At 49.2% G+C, this 18,126-nt stretch overlaps 1 protein-coding gene across 1 annotated transcript in view; it reads left to right on the plus strand.

The window, feature by feature from the left end:
- PLXDC1 (plexin domain containing 1) overlaps positions 1-18,126 on the plus strand; it is a 79,609-nt gene that overhangs the window by 55,542 nt on the left and 5,941 nt on the right. The window contains exons 8-11 of the mRNA XM_003786430.3: positions 2,493-2,588; positions 6,991-7,072; positions 11,383-11,443; positions 12,494-12,632. Coding sequence (XP_003786478.2) covers positions 2,493-2,588; positions 6,991-7,072; positions 11,383-11,443; positions 12,494-12,632 — 378 coding nt within the window. The remainder of the gene's footprint in view (positions 1-2,492; positions 2,589-6,990; positions 7,073-11,382; positions 11,444-12,493; positions 12,633-18,126) is intronic.

Genomic DNA, 18,126 nt, shown 5'->3' on the forward strand with positions numbered 1-18,126 from the left:
AAAAAAAAAAAAAGAAATATGCATCCTAGAGGGGGGAGGGGCTGAGACAGGGGGATTGAAAAGAAATGTGCCATCCTTGGAGCATGGTCTGAGGGAAGAAGAGAGGATGAAAATGCCCTAGAGCAGTGATTTTCAACCAGTGTGCTGCAAAAATTTTTCAAGGTCATTAATTAAATTATTTTTGAAAGATGTTCATAGCACAGTAAGCATAATCTTTTTTTTTTTTTTTTACTTTTTTTGGATCAATGTGATTTAAGTGTGCTGTGGAAGTTTTAACTATAGGGTCAAGTGTGTCACGAGATAAAAAAGGTTGAAAAACACTGGGTTAAAATCTCAGCCATAAGAAAAAGTTGAGAGGAAAGACAGGTTCACGTGCTTCACGTGGTTCCTTGGACCACATGCTTTATGCACGTACGCTGTCTTCCTTGATTCTTAGGACAGCCGAAGTGTAGCATAACCAACTCCATTTCTGGATGTGGCTTGCTGAGCTTACGGTCACACAAGTGAGAAGGGCAGAGCCTGTCCACGGTCACCCTAAGCCTTGCCTTCCTGTTGCCTCCCTGTGTGGCCGCCTTCCTGGTACAGGGCCTCTTGTTCCCCATGGTCTCGTCACTCAGCCCAGAGTGGTGCCTCACCTGTGGGTAAGAGCTAGACCCTCCTAGCTGCATCATGGGAGTGGGCAGAGCCAGCATTTCAGGCACAGGGAACAGGACTGCAGCTTCCTGTTTAGATCCAGGGGACCTTTGCCAGCAATAGTTTTCTTTTCCTTGCATGGGTCGTTGTTCACAGTTTCAGATGTTTCAGGTGCCCCTCCCCCGGTTACCCTGCAGCAGGCCAGTGTGGTGTGGTGAGAGGAGAGCACACTCCAGTGCCAGACCAGCTGGGGTGCGGTCTGGGGTTAAGTAGGAGGGAGCAAGTCCAAGATCGAGGCTAAATGATGCAGTTCAGCTAAGATACTCTGTTAAACGTTTTCTAGATTCCTCCTACAGAAGGGGGTATGGGGGAGGGGCACCCAGCAGTTGCATAGGATACCCACCCTCTCATGGATGTCCCTGCCCAGCTCTGCTGTCATTTTGGGCTTCTAGTGACAAAAATTCAACTGAAACTAACTTAAACATAAATCGGGGTGGGGGGGTACATTGAGAGATACTAAAATAGTCCCAGAACCAAAATAAGAGCTAAGCAACTGGAAAGATGGGGACCTGGTCCTTGCACTCCAGGGTCTGGAACACCACCAATATTTCCTGTTTCTGTCCATGGGGTGGCTTCATTCTTTGGCTTTCCTGGATGTGTGGCCATTCATGGATTCTGAGCTTACATCTTAGCTCATTACCAGAGAGCAAGTCCCAGGCAAGGTCTTTGATTGGTCTAGCTCATGCCAGATACCCAGCCCTGACCCAATCACTGTGTGGACAGGGAGGCAGAATCCTGGAAGGGTGCAGTCCACATATAGGATTGGGCTGGGGACAATTCTCCCAAATGCTGTTTCCAGAAAGAGGAGAGGGTATTGGGCAGATCAAACACAAAGTGGCCCTTTCCTCTCATGGAAACTCCTTTGCAAAGCTCAGCACCTGGCTGGCTGTTCTTTGGAGTTGCAGGAAACCAACCTGAAGTTGTGGTTTTTGGGTAGGCGTGATGGCATAGGGGGAAATATCAGAGCGTCTCCGGTTGCCATTTTAAGACAAGCCTTTTCCTTACAACTTCAGTATTTTTTATCCTGAGGGTGTTGTGGCAGGTGTTTCTGCCTTTCCGCTTCACAGACAAGAAATTGAGGCCCAGATGACTTGCCTATGATTATCCAGCAAGTCATGGGCAGAACTAGAATCAGATCCTGGGTCTCCTGCCTCTGAGGCCCTGTAGGAAGTTTCTGCAGGAACAGAGGTAGGACTCAAGCCTGGCTCCAGGCCCTGAACCCTGCTGGAGCCTCTATCCAGAAGGGAGAGGTGGGATGTGAAGGTGAGCAACGTGCCAAGGACGGCTTGTCCATCTGCAAGCATTTGCAGAGGTCTCACTGTGGGTCAGGTTCAGTGCCAGACACTCACAGTCTAACATCCTCCACCCTCCAAACAGACCCTCATGGCCACACTGTGTGCTGAGTGCCTGAGAGGAGGCACCTGGCCTGTGTGGGGGAGAGGAGGCCGCTGCTCAGGAGGTGCTGCTCACAGGAAGAGGCCCTTGAGCTGGATCTGGAAGGGGTGGAAGAATATTGTGGGTCATGGGAACCCCAGCTGTGAAGGCACGGAGGCAAGGAGAAGCACAGGATCTCCTGTGTCCCGACCCTGGGAGTAGCCAGGCCTCTGTGCTGAGTAGTTTAACCTACTGGTACCGCATGCCCTCCCTGCAGCAGCATCTTTTCAGGTAGGTGGGTTTGCTTCCTGCCCTCAGGGGCTGCACACCGCTAACCCTGCTCTACTCTGATAGGCTCCAGGTAGAGGCCTCAAAGTCCTCTAGCCATGACATGCTCCCCCTGGCAGGCTCTACCTCTGTTTCAGAATCTCGGCGAAGGACCATCTTTGAATATCACCGTGTGGAGCTGGACCCCAGCAAAATCACCAGCATGTCAGCTGTGGAGTTCACCGCATTGCCAAGTGAGTAGCGATTGTTCCCACAAAAGGGGGGGGGCATTTTACCATCCTGGAAAGAGCTTTGCCATCACGTAGTCCTAGGCCCACCACCACCCCTGAAGGAGATGGCTACCTATCTTTTCTGGGTCTCCGTGTCTCCAAAACCCTCAGGAAGGGCAATCCAGGAACTGGACTGGTCCATAATTTGTCATCATACTTTCCTAGAGGTGATGCTGGAGGCCACAGGCAGAGGGTAATGAAGGGATGTAGCAACCAGCCTCTGGGATCCACAGAGCTCTGGCCCTCTGCACCCCACTCACCTAGAGTTCAGAACAACTGGGGCCGAGGCCCCACCTGCTGCTGTAGACCCTCAGGATCAGGGTCGGATCATCTCCGGGATGCAGTTGGGATAGTGAGAGAGAGTATGGGAAGGAGGCCCTCCCCCCATCTCCATCTTGGTCTTTTTAAGAGGATTTTAACCCTCTCCCATCTCATGGGGCCTCCCAGCCTCCCCTTGAAGCTGGGGCCTGCTCCTGCCTCTGTGGCTAGGACACTTTGCAGGTCATAGCCTCACCCCCAACTCAGTTGCCCTCCATTGAAGTACTGTCCTCCAGTACTTCCTCAAGGACAGGCAAGAGCACTTCAAACCCTAGGACATGGACAAAACTGCATTTAAGAGCAAGGACTTCCAAGGGCAGGCCTAACTGCTCAGGCAGAAGCAGTGAAGTGTTCTGGGAATGCATTTCTGGGACACTGTACATTTAAGGCACTTCCTACCTCTCCAGTGAGTTTTGAGAGCATTTAATAGCATTTGAGACATCTGAAATGTAGATGAGAAAGAAAGGTCAGAAGTATTATGAATCCCCCATAAGGCGTCCATGGGTTTTCTGTGGCCAGCTTGGCCAGAGCCTTTTAAGAGGCCCCCAGAGTCAGTAGGAATGCTAAGGCCAGGGATCCCATGTGGGTGCCGTGTGGGTGCAACTGGTGGTAGAGGGGCAGTGCTCTCAAGCCTATGATCTGAGCCCGCTGGGAGGCCAGTTAGCTTTGTCCTGAGAGAGCCCCCTGCATCTCTGCTTCTCCCTTACCATTTGTGTGCTGGGATGACTTATCCAAGTTCCTTCCAGAGGGTGGGTGGCTTATCTCTAAGCCTTCATACTCTGAGACTATCCCTTTGGCCCCTCTTATAGGAGAAAACCAAGAAAAGATGGCCTGCGGTGAGGGTGGGAGCTGGGGCAGAGGGAACCCACAGTGGGACCTCAAGGCCAAGAGCTCTGGCTCTGCGCTCAGACAGCCCTTGGTTCAAACCTAGGTCTGAAGAGTATCTCTATAGCAGTTCAACATACCACATGCCGGGCACCGTTACAGATCCCTGGACACACAGGGAACAAAACAGCCAGAGAGTTCACCTTCTTGCTCAGTGAAGTCCCTGCTTATTTCCTGCATGTGGCTTCCCATTCATTTTCCAAGGGCCCTCAGCGCCATGGCAAACAAATGGACACAATGCCACCAGCCACCAGTGCCTCCCAGACTGACTGAAGGTGGCCATACTGTGCCCACATAGCCTCTCTCCTACTCACCAAGGGCCGGTCCGATCTTGTGGGGTCTCCATGTAATGCAAATTGGCTCCCTAATTAACAGATTGTGGTACAGGGACATGAAAACTCACATCATGAAGAAATGCATGTGATAGTATTCATCGAATGAGTGGCCTTTTTTTGTGGTTCCTTGTCACTTGCTGTCAAGGTGTTCTGTTGAGCTGCTTGTTGAGATGAGCCCTTCAATTGCACATAGGTATTCTAGGTGAGTGCCTGTGTCCCTTTGTAATAAAATGCATGAGCTTTGTGACAACTGCTTGCCTCTGAGAGTCTTCTGGTTCACTTACTCAAGTAGCAGTGAATTGCAAGCGAATAGCTCTTAAATCCAGTCCCCACGCCTCCTGCTCTCACTGCTCATCTGCAATGGGGTCATGCTAATGCTGTACCCTTCGGGCTCTGCACAGGGACCCCTCTGCCTGGTCTCCACCTCCTCTGGGAGAGCTCCATCTCTTCTTTTTTTCAGTTTCTACACAAATGTCCTCTCCTTGAAGAGGCCTTCCTTATCATCCCTGAATAAAACCAAGCCCTACTCTCATTCTTCCTCCCTGCCCTAGTCCGCTATTCTCATGGCCCTTCTTACACAAGAAACTCTCGTGTTGATTTATGTGTCTGTTCTGTCATCAGCTCACTGGACTGCAGCCTCCACACAGGCAGCGCCTCTGTCTTTTCCTGCTTACCTGCTTACCTGCTTGCCTGTGTGTCTCTAGCACTTAGGATAATGCCTGGCCCCTGGTGGGTGCTCAAGAAATATTAGTTGGGCCAGGCATGGTGGCTCATGCCTATAATCCTAGCACTCAGGGAGGCCAAGGCGGGTGGATCACTTGAGCTCAGGAGTACGGGACCAGCCTGAGCAAGAGGGAGACTCTGTCTCTACACAAAATAGAAAAACTAGGCAAGGTGTTGTGGTAGGCACCTATAGTCCCTAGCTCAGGCATCCTCAAACTACGGCCTGTGGGCCACATGCGGCCTGCTGAGGACATTTATCCAGCCCATCAAGTGTTTTTGCCACTGCTGCCTGTCCTGCTTAGCAGCTAACTCGTCCCGGGGCCCGCAGTCCAGCCCTCCAACGGTCTGAGGGACAGTGAACTAGTCCCCTGTTTAAAAAGTTTGAGGACCCCTGCTGGAAGGCTGAGGCAAGAGGATCTCTTGAACCCAAGAGTTTGAGGTTGCTGTAAGCTATGACAACATGGCACTCTACCTAGGGTGACATAGTGAGACTCTGTCTCAAAGGAAGGGAAGGAGAAGGGGAAAGAAATGAAAGGACAGTAGAAAAGAAAAGATAAATATTTGTTGAATAAATGAATGAATGAATAAATTAGTGTAAAAGTAAGTGAATGAATACCTCACAGGTTTATTGAGAGGAATGAATAAGTCAGTGGTAATAACAAGTAGCATTTCTTGGGCACCCCTCCTAAGGCCATCACTGAGAGATCCCCTCTCTGGGTATTATTTCATTTCATCCTCACAGCAAGTCCACTAGGAAGGTGGCATCATGCTCCCTGTTTTACAAATGAGATAACCAAGGCAACAAGAGGTTAAGTAACTTCCCTAGTAGGACTTCAGTCTGGATGACTCAAGGTGATGGCACAGTCCCCACGGCAGCTCCCTTCCAAGGGGAGGTCCAGAAAGAAGGAACAGAACTGCCTGAATCTGGTTGGCCTCACAGATTGAGTGCTCAGTGTCCTCAGAGGAGGCCAGAGAGGAGCTGGAGAGAGGCCAGATGGGACTCTGATGGCAGTGAGGTCCCCCTACTACCTGTGGATGGGAGACAAACACAACATCTTTTATTTTTTTTTAGAAACTGGGTCTCACTCTGTCACCTAGGCTGGAGTGCAGTGGCACAATCATAGCTGACTGCAACCTTTAACTCCTAGGCTCGAGCAATCCTCCTGTCTTAGCCTCCTGAGTATCTGAGACTACAGGTGCCCCCCACAACACTTGGCTAATTTTGTATTTTTTATAGAGATGGGTCTCACTATATTGCCCAGGCTGATCTTGAACATCTGGCCTCAAACAGTCCTCTCACTTTAGCCTCCCAAAGTGCTAAGATGATAAGTGTGAGTCCCTGCACTTAGCCTCAGAGTATCTTTTAAAAACATAACTTCTATTGCATATATTTCAGTTATACAACATGTTATGAAATACATATGCATAGAAAAAATGTTATCATAATGAAGCTAATTAATACATCCATCATCTCATGATTACCCATTTTCTTTTGTTTTTGTAGCAAAAGCAGATGAAATCTACTCACTTAGCATCCATCCCAAACACAATACAATTTTATTAGCTATGGTCTTCCTGTCAAACATTAGATCTCTCCTAGGTATCTGCTACTTTGTAACCTCTGATGTTTAAAAAAAATCCTTCTGGACTTTGTGACTGTAGGACCTTGTGACTGTGGGACATATGCCTGGAAGTGTAATTTCCCCAACTAGATGAGATCTCTTTGTATACATGTATGTGATTATCCTGCATAGACCTCATGGCAATTCTAATTCTGTAGTTATTTTTATTTGATTAACTGCTTAGTGTCTGTCTCCCCATATGACTGTAAGCTCCAGGAAGATGGACCAGATGTCACTGCTGAATCCCCAGCCTCAGTTCAGGGCCTGGCCCCCTAGGAATGGGAGGAAGGAAAGAAGGGAGGGAGGGAGGGAAGTTAAGAAAGAAAGAAGTTAGGCTGGACTCAAGTGAGGGTTATTGACCTCAAGTGTCCCTGCTGAGTCAGGGACTCCACAGTTCTGTGAACACCCACTATTAGGGAGTGGCACCTTCAGAGCCCCTGGAGAGGTCCTGGTGCTGAGTGGTCGCTGCCTTCTCTCTTGTAGCCTGCCTGCAGCATCAGAGCTGCGACGCCTGCATGTCCTCGGACCTGACCTTCAACTGCAGCTGGTGCCATGTCCTCCAGAGGTTGGTGCCCAGGGATACCTGCTAATTCCCAGACTGTGGAGGAGGGGCAGAGGGTGGCATAGCCCAGCTCCTGGCCTCAGGTCTCACTGCCCACAGTCTGCCAGTGTGAGGGTATCTCTGGCCAGTGCCACTCTGACCCTTAGGACAAGAGTGTCTCAGAAGGGAGTTTTCCCTGAGGCTCGTGGCTGATCTGGTGTTTGTGTGTCAGGGTGTGGCCTGTGGTGATGCTAGGTTTCTGGAACACCACTTTGAGGTCCAGCTGCTATAGCTTCTTCCCCCCACCCAGGGAGGGTTGGTTCATCCTAGAATAGGGCTTGTCACAGAGTGATCCACAGCTGTGGGCATCCTATACTGAGGACTTGTATCAAACATGCAGAGTCCTGGGACCCACTCACACCCTCTGCACCAGGCTTTCCAGGAGAGAACCCAGGAAGCTGCATTTTAACATAGTGCTTCATCTGCAAACAAGTATGAAAACTGTCAGCTCAGAGAAAGGACATAATCCAGAGCCCCAGCAACCCCAGACCGTACCTCAGATCTTTCTTAGACTACGACAGCATTTCCTGAAAACCAGGGGTCTGGACACTGCAGGCATCCGTGGAAAGTTGGGGAAAGCTACAAAACTGTGTTTGCTTGGTTTTGGAAGCTCAGAAAATTCTGAGTAGGATTCAGTTTCAGGGATAAAGTTCTTAAATCTAACTCATCTCCCACTCCTTGTTCTGAAATCATTTCCTCACAGATTCAACTCAGGCTTCAAACTTTGTTCCCTGTCCAAGATAAATAAACAGTGGAAGGGAAAGAAAAAAGGATTTCTTTGGAGACTAGGGCTCTCGTGAGAGTGGGAAGCCCTGTGAACTCCAAGAGCCTTTAAGGCAATCTTGAAAATTGCAAAATTATAGCCTCTGAGTTTCCATCCAGCTGCTATGCAACTGTCAGCATTTCCTTTGCGCCTTTCCAATATTCTGGTACAGAAGTGGAAGCTCTCACCTTTATAGGCAGGCTGCCTGGCTTACAGGACATGGCTCCAGGCTGGAAGGTGACCGGGTGGTATTCCTCGGTCCTGTCAGGTGTTCTTTCCACCAGCTATGCTTTTACTCATTCTCTTGGGGGCCTCAGTTTGTTTACCATGTATAATGGGCCAGGGTCATATGATTCAGGGAGATGCGGGTAAGGAACACATCATTATTTAAGCCCTTTGAATACCAAACAACCATTTTATGAAGCATTTAGGGTCTTTCACATAAAATTAGAGAGGGCTTGGCACCTGTGGCTCAAGCAGGTAAGGCGGCAGCCACATACACCTGAGCTAGCGGGTTCGAATCCAGCCCAGGCCCACCAAACAACGACGGCTGCAAACAACAAACAGCTGGACATTGTGGCAGGCGCCTGTAGTCCCAGCTAATTTGGAGACAGAGGCAGGAGAATCGATTGAGCCTAGGAGCGGGAGGTTGCTGTGAGCTGTGATGCCACGGCACTCTACCTAGGGCAATAGCTTGAGACTCTGTCTCAAAAAAAAAAAAAAAAAATTAGAGAGCCCAGAGAAAAATATACAGGGTAGAGTCCAGGTTGGTTCTTTTGGAGTGAAGCTTTGCAGAGTGATCTCCAGACTGTGAGGCGCTAAGAATCACCTGGAAGGCTTGTGAAAATGCAGATTCTTGGGCCCTGCACCAACTCACTAAATATAATCCTCTGGGACCATGATCCCAGGAATCTGATTTTTGAAGTGGTCCATCTTGTGCACTTTCAAATTTGAGAACCACTGTCTCAGTGATAGGGAGATGACCTCAGATGAGCCCTGAGATTTTGGGGCTGGCTGCCACTGCATGACTCAGCCTCCAATAAGAGCTGAGCCATGAGAACTGCAAAATGGGTCAGATGAAAGCAAAACCCTTGCACTGACACAACTCCCATCAGATGCACACTCCCAAACTCAGAGACCATGGCAGTTTAATGAGGGCTAGGCCTGCCTCAACATTAAGAGGTTGGTCAGGTTGGGGGAAGGGCAAGCCCTCTGGTTGAGGGCTCTGCCCTTTTTGTGGTTATGTCAGCAAAGAGAAACAGAGCACAGCACAGAGAAACCCCATCAGAGTACAAGACTGATGTGGGCTGGAAACCCATCCCATCCCTAGATGCCCCAAGGGCCTGAGCTCACTCTACAGCATGCCCCTCCTTGCTGGTTTTCTGGAGCTTCAGCTCCAACTGAGAGCTGACCCCAAGTCCTCAAAAAGCCAGAGGGCGAGGGCTGGTGCATTGGGGCCAGATCACATGGTCTCTCCCACCAACATCTGCCGTCAATCACCACGTGGCTCTCTCTTCTCCTCCCCTCCACATACTTGGCCTTCCTTAGCCTCCCAGGATATGCCCTCCCTTCTCTGGAGCCAGATCTAATTCAGACAGTTTCACCTACAATGACAGCTGTCTTCCCTTCATCCTACCTTGCTCCACCCCCATGGCCCACTCTGGAGCCTAAGGGTAACTAAGGCTCAGGCTGACCAAGCTCTCCGAGACCACTAGACAGGTGTCTTGACCTTGCTGGTGCAGAGCTAACTTGCCAAGAATTCTTTCTCAGCACCAGTGGCTTGGAATGTCATTCTTCCGGTGCTGATGCCTCTGAGCTGGAGCTAGGCTTTGGTGGATTCCCCAACACCAAAGAGTGAAGAATGGAAATGTGTGCATAACGTGCGAGAACATTCTCTGGTTCATGTGCAGGCCTCACCCCTTCCCGGGGGAGTGCTCAGTATCTCAATGTATAATTAACTTCACAATTAGGTTAGGAAATAGGGGTCATAATCCTTGCCTTTTTGGTGAGGGTCCTGTGCAATGGTATTTAGGAGGTGTTCAATAAATGACCATTTCTCATGCACTTCTTTGAAGCTGGGTTGGTTGGCTCAAGGCTTAGATAGTGGTGATCTTAGATCTTCACCCAAGGTTCAATCCTGGAAAGACTCAGTTACCTCTTATCAGTGTCTGGGAATATCAAAGAGAAAAACAAAAAAGAAGCAATGAGAATCAGTCAGCTTGGTCTAAAAGAAATTTTAGTTCCCAGCCTCCAACAGCCCCACCCAAATCCTCCATTCCCCAAAGTAGGGGGACCCAAGAGAAGGAGAATGTGGATGCCTCCAATAGGCCATCCCAGTTGCAGGAGGAACCCACAGAGGGATCTTTAAAAGGAAAGGCTGGCGGTCCTTGGAAAGCCTCAGCCCTTGCCTCCCCAGGCCTTGGGCAATTGCTGGTACAGAGCTAACTTGCCAAGAATTCTTTCTCAGCACCAATGGCTTGAAATGTCATTCTTTTAGTGCTGATGCCTCTGAGCTGGAGCCAGGCTTTGATGGATTCCCCAGCACCAAAGAGTGAAGGATGGAAATGTGTGCATAATGTGCGAGAACATTCTCTGGTTCATGTGCAGGCCCCACCCCTTCCTGGGGGGAGTTCTCAGTGTCCTCTCTGGAGACCTTTTCCAACCAGTTCTTAATCTCTCCCAGCCTCTGCCTTGAATGATTGCACATGGCATCTGCTAACACCTAACCTTTGGCCCAGACTCTCCTTCCCAAGTTTAGGCCCCCCAACAATGATGGGGATGGCAGGCACAGTGGCTCATGCCTGTAATTCTAGCACTCTGGGAGGCCAATGTGGGTAGAATGCCTGAGCTCAGCCTGTGCAAGAGTGAGACCCATCTCTACTAAAAATAGAAAAACTAGCTGGGTATCATGGTGGGTGCCTGTAGTCCCTGATACTCGGGAGGCTGAAGCAAGAGGATCTCTTGAGCCCAAAAGTTTGAGGTTGCTGTGAGCTATGATGATGCCATGGCACTCTATCGAGGGTGAAAAAGTGAGACTCTGTTTCCAAAAACCCCAAAAAATATAACAGGGAGATCTGTGATTGAGCCAGCCTTTCTCCAGATGAAAATGTGTGAAAATGTCCTGGGTTCTCAGTAATCTCATAGCAACACAGAGTCAAGGGAATCTTCAAGATCATTAGAAGTCACACAGTTCTGCTGGTCCCTACCCACACACATGGGCAGATTCAGCCTTGGTCCTGGGAGCTGGCTCTGGAAGGTGGGGATGCCCCAAATACCTTCCCCTCCTTCTAGGGGAAGGCACAGAGGAGGCCAGTAGGGCTGACTCCTGTCCTACAACTTCCTGAGGTCAAGACACCTATCTAGTGGTCTTGGGGAGCTTGGTTAGCCCAGCACTGGGAGCTCAGTCCCTCTACTCGTTGTCAAAACAGGGCTGTTGCCAAATGGGGGAAGTGAAAGGGGAGGACTTCTCTGTGAATCCTGTCACGTCTCTCACCTTTTGGTCCCCCTGCAGATGCTCCAGTGGCTTTGACCGCTACCGCCAGGAGTGGCTGGTATACGGCTGTGCCCAGGAGGTAAGAGGCATAAGTAATCTGCTGTAGCTCCTTTGCTAGATAAAGAGGACAGGGCGGCTACTGGCAGGCCCTTGCCCTGGCAGCTTTTCTCAAGATGTCCTTAGTTGTTGATATCTTCCCCTCCATCTGAGGTTTGTTTTCCAGACTGCTCTGAGCTACTTCAGAAGGTTTAGAGAGCTCTGTTGAGTCCCTGAGACAAGCACTTATGATGACTTGGCCTTGAGTGGGCAGCCCTCAGGAAACTCCGTTGTTCCATGCAGAGGGTACACTGGGCATGGCCTTAGCCATGCTGGATCCCCTGGGAGACTGCACTTGGTGACATTAATGAAGCACTGAGTACACTTGCTTTGGGGGGAGGCAGTCATTCTGGGAGTAAGGAGGATTGCTCCAGGCACTTCTCATTTAGAATCTCATACTGGTTTCTTCTCACTGCTAAAATTTTCCAGAGAACTGGACACTTTGATTCTGCACGGAGATCAGCCTGAGTCCCACACCTTGTCTTTTCTCCTCCCTCCCTTCCTTCCTCTCTCTGTCTCTTCTTGTAATGTGAGCACACTGCACATGCCAAGCATTCACACTGGGATGTCCTACCCTTGTTCTTACTTGATCTAACCCCCAAAGTAGGGCTCGTGCCACTTTGGAGGAAACTGGAGGGGGAAATTGGAGCTCAGAGAAGTTTAGTTACTTGGCCTGCAACTCACAGCTGGAAGGTGCTAGCCCAGCATTAAATGTCAACTCCCTAGACCCCACTGTCCCATAGTTACCATCCTCTATTTTATTAATCTGGGTCTGAGTGAGCCATGTTTTTCTGGCCTTAGAAAAAGAAATTTTGCCTAGCAGCCCACTCCTTCAGTTGGCTGTTAGTGAATGTTCAGATTTGCTTTATTTGTTCAAGATCGACATCTCAGCTCCTTCCTTGAGGAAGGATTTGAAGCAGCTGCCAGATAAATTGCCCTGAAAGATAAGACACTTTCAGGATGGGGTGGAAAGTGTGAATGCAGTAAGGGCGCAGCTCTGTCCAGGGCAGCAGTGCCGAGGTCTCTCTTGCAGGCTGAGGGCAGGACATGCGAGGACTTCCAGGATGAGGACCACTACTCAGCCTCCCCCGACAGCTCCCTCAGCCCCTTTGATGAAGATCTCACTACCACCACGCCCTCCTCCTTCGTCATCGACAGCCTGACCACGGAAGGTGAGGTCTGAGCCCATGCGCGGGGTGGGGGAGGCCATGGGGAAGAGCCTCTGCTCAGGGCACTTGCTATCCTTAACAGGGACAATCTCATGGGACAGGAATTGCCCCACCCAGGTACAGAGGAGGGGCCACCAGAAGCTCAGACAGTTTGGGTCACTTGCTGGTAAAAAGCAGAGTCCAGTTTAGGATAAGTGGACTCTACTCCTGACTCTCACTGTGCTGGCCTGCAGGAGGGCTGAGAGAATTCACTGTAGTGAGGAGAAAAATTAATATCCCAGCCCAGTGCCAAGTATTATACATAACATATCTTAGTTAATATTAACAGTAATCCTGGGGCCAGGCACGGTGGCTCATGCCTATAATCCTTGCAGCCTGGGAACCCAAGGCAGGAGGATTGCTGCAGCTCAGAAGTTCAAGACTGGCTTGAGCAAGAGTGAGACCCTGTCTCTAAAAAATAGCTGAACATTGTGGTGGACGTATGTATAACCCCAGCTACTTAGGAGGCTGAGACAAGAGGATCATTTGAGACCATAAGTTTGAGGTCACTGTGAGCTATGATGCCATGGTGCCCTATCAAGGGCGACTAAGTGAGACTCTGTCTGAAAAAAAAAAAAAAAACAAAGGTAATCTTTATAGAACCTGAGCGATCTTATCACCCCTGCAGCAGGTGTGAGCTCAGCACATGCACTGAGACGTTAGCGAAAAATGCTTGATTTTTCTATAACTTTACTTCTGACTCTTAGCCCCTACTCAGCTGGAGTGGTGAGGAATTGTACCTCAGACTGGCACTTAGCTCCCTGTTCCTGTGGCCATGTGCTGACAGGGGATCTCAGTGGTGCCACAGTGTCCTCCATCTTTGGCTTGTTGCTGATCCGCCCTGCTCCTTCAGGCCTGGCTGTCCGCAGGGGCTTCCTTGATACCGCAAGGCCTGGGTGTCTGGGTTGAAGCTGCCAAAGGTCCACTTACCTGGAAGCTCTCTGCAGGCCTCTCTGGTTTTAGGACTCTTAAATCTCTTCTCTTTCTCTGGCTATCTCTGGGAAATTCCTCTCTTACCCTTTTTTAATACTGCATCTAGGTTTGAAAGATTGAAAGGCTTATAGCTTCCCCTGAGCTTGAAAAGAATAATGGAAAGAAGGAAAGAAGAAAAAAGTTAATATGTTGTTGTTATTGTTATTATTATTTTAAGACAGACTCTCGCTTTGTCACCCTGGGTAGAGTGCCGTGGCATCACAGCTCATAGCAACCTTAAACTCTTGGGCTCAAATGATCTTCTTACATCAAGCCCCCAAGTAGGTGGGACTACTGGTGCCCACCACAATACTCAGCTATTTTTAGAGACAGGGTCTCACTCTTACTCAGGCTGGAGAAGTTAACATTTTAAAACATAATTCAGACACGAACATTTTTTAATAGATAATGAAGCAGGCTCTTAAGGTACAAAGTAGTTCCTCAGGGTTACATGAGGGATAAGTGATGAAATGTTCTTTCCACAGTGTCTCCTGCCTTTCCAAACATCACCTAGAGAACATGGACCTGGCCAGAAGGCAGTCACAGAGGGGAATGAACTAATGCCAGAAAGGACTTACATTTGGGGAGGCTGACCATGTTCCCTGTAGGGTGCTAAAGCAACACACAGTTTAATATTGAGTCCTCCTGCATGTTGATACTATTATGTCTCTACTTTATAGAGGAGGCACTAAGGCCTAGCGAGGCTGATGACTTGCCCAGGGTCACACAGCCAGGAAGAGCTAAGACTCAGGTCTCTCATCTCTTATCTCAGGCTGGGCATGGTGGCTCACGCCTATAATCCTAGCACTCTGGGAGGCAGAGGCAGGTGGATTGCTTGAGCTTACAGGTTTGAGACCAGCCTCAGCCAGAGCGAGACCTCGTATCTAAAAATAGCCAGGCTTATGGCAGGTACCTGTAGTCCCAGCTACTAGGAGGCTGGGGCAAGAGAATTGCGTGAGCCCAAGAATTTGAGGTTGCTATGAGCTAGGATGCCACAGCACTTTACCAAGGGCGGCAAAGTGAGACTCTGTTTCAAAAGGACTCAGGTCTCATCTGACTCCAAAAGCAGTAATCTTCCCCCTTGACCCCACTGCTTTTCTTAGTGCTGAATGAAATGGAAAAAGGTCTGTGTGGATTTGGGGGCAGGGAAAAATAGCAAAGGGTGAGCAAGCGAGGCAGGTTCCCACGGCTCCCGTTACTCTGAAGTTAGCGGGGAATAACAAGGAGCTGGTTAAGACTCAGGTACTGAGAGCAAAGCACATACTGGTGCTGCAGGGGGTTAATTAAAAAGAGGCAGAGAGTAACCTTGCCCTTGGGGAGTTAACAACCAAGTTCATGGGTGACCTTCCAGTCAAAGGAAACTCCACTTAGAAGGAAGCATGCCCTGGTCAGTCACCCTTAGTTAACCCCTGTGCTTATTAAGGGCATGTTCTGAGCCCAGAGCTGGGCCTGGGGATGCAGACACCTCCCACTCCACTGAAAGGGTTTAGCCACAGGGTGTCAGAGGCCAGAAGGACTGCTGTGCTTGTAACTGTCATATTTAGATTTGTTTGCTCAAAGTACACAGCAAGCCAATACTCCAAACCACCAGCTCACAGCAGAGAGAGGGGTTTCTTGCAAGACCACAAACAAGGAGATAGGAGGAAACCTTAATGAGTTTGGGGATAGGGATATTTAGGGGTTTGGAGTGAGTCTGTCGAGTTCACGGACTAGCAGAAGAGTGCAGAGTGAAGCTATGGGATGGGAGATGGAGAAACTGCCTTCTCATGCTGATTTAGTTCTCTGGGGGTCGGGGTGGGGTCTTCAAACTAGTTGGCATCAGCTGTTCTGAAGTAATTCAGGACCTTATAAACATCTTAAACAATTCTTAAACAGAAGCCTGTCTATAGGAATGAGGAGGTGCAAATAATCAGTGTCTAGTGCTGCCTGACTTCCGCTTACAGCAGCCTGATTAATATTTAACCTTAGTGACACTTCTGTCCTGAATTTTTGTAACTTGTGAGGGTGGCTTCATGGTGGGCATGCAGAACTGTGTTCAAATCCTGCCTTGTAATTACTTGCTCCCCAGAGGGCCCACTTCTCCCGTGTCACTGCAGTGGTGGGCTGTCCCTACACAGAGGCAGTGAATTCTGTTGCCAATTTTATTATTTGTGTGCATCTCCTGCCAGTCCAGGGACGGGTCTCACTCCTGTTTGCTGTGTAATAATTCCCAACAGGAAACCTTAGAGTAGGTGAAGACAGTTAGGGCTCTATGTCCTTCTAGTCCTGGAGGAGGTAGCAAGGATTATCAACTTACATCAATAAGAGGGAAAAAACCAACTTTTAATGGGGACTCTCCGCACGTAGCCAACTCTCAAAGCCTCTTGGCAGAACAGGTTTTAATCAGTTTCTCACCTATGTGGCTGCAGCCTGCATGGGGAGACTTCTGGGTGCAGGGTAAGTCTCTCCTGGACCTTCTACCTCGGAGTTCAGGCTACCACGGGTCGGTGTTGTGAACAAAGGGATGCTGGCTCCAGCCAGAGGGACCTGCCAGGGCATGGCAGAGTCAGAGAGCAGCCAGGGCCATAGAGGGGTGGATTTAAGAGCTGCTTCCCACTGAGCAATCCTCCTGCCTCAGCCTCCTGAGTAGCTGGGACTACAGGAGTGCACCACATGCCTGGCTAATACGAGGTGCTTTTTATATTAGTCAGGTTTCTCCAGAGAGAAAGAACCAATAGGAAATATACGTGTATATAGACATATGAAAGGGGATTTATTAGGGGAATTAGCTCATGTAATTATGGAGGCTGAGAAGTCCCATGATAGGCCATCTGCTCTGCAAGCAAGAGCCCCTGGGATGCTGGTAACTTGCTCAGTCCCAGTCCTGAGGCCTTGAGAACCCAGGGCTGGGTATAGCACTGGTGTGAGTCATGGAGTCTCAAGACCAGAGAACCTGGGGGCCTGACGTCCAAGGGCAGGACAAGGAGAGTGTATCCCAACTTCAGGAATGAGACAGACCAATTGCCTTTCCTCTGTTTTCGTCCCTTGCTAAATGGATGGAGCCCACCCACACTGAGGATCTTCCCCACTTAAACCACACAGACTCACACGCCAGTCTCCTCTGGAAACTCCTACCAGACACACCCAAAATAAGGCTCTACCAATTCTCTAGAGATTCCTTAATGCAGTTGAGTTGACACTCAGAATTAACCATCACACTCGTTAATTTTTTAATTATTATTTAGAAATTAAATGATTACTATGATTTCAAAGTCAAATCTACAAAAGCAGGTATATTCAAAGAATTTTAGGTTCTCCTTCTCTCCTTCCACTCTATCTCCTTCTTCCCTGCAGGAAATCATTTTAAAACTTTCTTATGATTTATTCTTTCATCATCTACTTTTCAATAGTTGAAGATTTACTAGAAATGTATAGCAGAGCAGGTTTCCCTGTCCAGGCACTGGGAGAGTGCAGGTTGGGCACAGAGGGGCAGGGTAAACAATGGAAACCAAAAAGCTACAGAAACAGAGACCAAGGTCAACAGGGTGTGGAGGCCAGGACAACCACTGGTCCTCACCTCCAGGGTGAGACAAGGGAGGCACTCAACTCGGGTGAGAAAGGAGATGCAAAAAAAAAAGCAGTAATCAAGATAAGTAGTGATATAATATTTATAAAAATCAAAATTAAGGCCAGAAATCCCATGATATCAAAATTTTAAGTGTAGACAGAATGGGGCTCTCATCCCAGCCCTACAGAAGGTTTCCAGGGGTGGGATCTCTGAAGGAGGAATGATGGAGGGAAGAAGAACAAGCTTACAGGGGATAGTCATGCCTTGCCGAGGGGACAGCCACAGGCCTTGGGGTCCGGGGAGACTTGAGCAGCTTGTTCCTGCCATACCCTTGGTGCTGAGTTGTGGCAAATGACAACAGGAGGAAAGAAGACTGGAGACAAATTGTGAAGGTGCTGAGCAACTGTGAACAAAGGCAAGCCTGGTCAAGGCCTTTGGAATGACTTAGACGGTGGAGGTGGAGAGGGGAGAGGAAGTGGCGTTGAGTATAGTTGTTAAAAGTTCGCGTGCGGCTCGGTGCCTATAGCTCAACCGGCTAAGGCGCCAGCCACGTACACCTAAGGTGGCGGGTTCGAATCCCCAGCCCGGACCCGCCAAACAACAATGACGGCTGCAACCAAAAAAAAATAGCCGGGCGTTGTGGCGGGCGCCTGTGGTCCCAGCTACTTGGGAGGCGGAGGCAGGAGACTCGCTTGAGCCCAGGAGTTGGAGGTTGCTGTGAGCTGTAATGCCACGGCACTCTACCCAGGGGGACAGCTTGAGGCTCTGTCTCCAAAAAAAAAAAAAAAAAAAAAAAAAAGTTCGGGTGCTTAGAACAATAACTTTCAGTTATCTAGAGTATTCTACTGACATGGAACTCTTGCTTTCCTCTTCCCCATAAAAATCTGCACAGGAAAGAACCATAGGAAGCATGGACAGCTGGAACTTCTTTAGAAAGCC

This window comes from Otolemur garnettii, unplaced genomic scaffold (assembly GCF_000181295.1).
Source record: "Otolemur garnettii isolate 467f Iridium unplaced genomic scaffold, OtoGar3 scaffold00018, whole genome shotgun sequence".
Taxonomy (NCBI): Eukaryota; Metazoa; Chordata; class Mammalia; order Primates; family Galagidae; genus Otolemur; species Otolemur garnettii.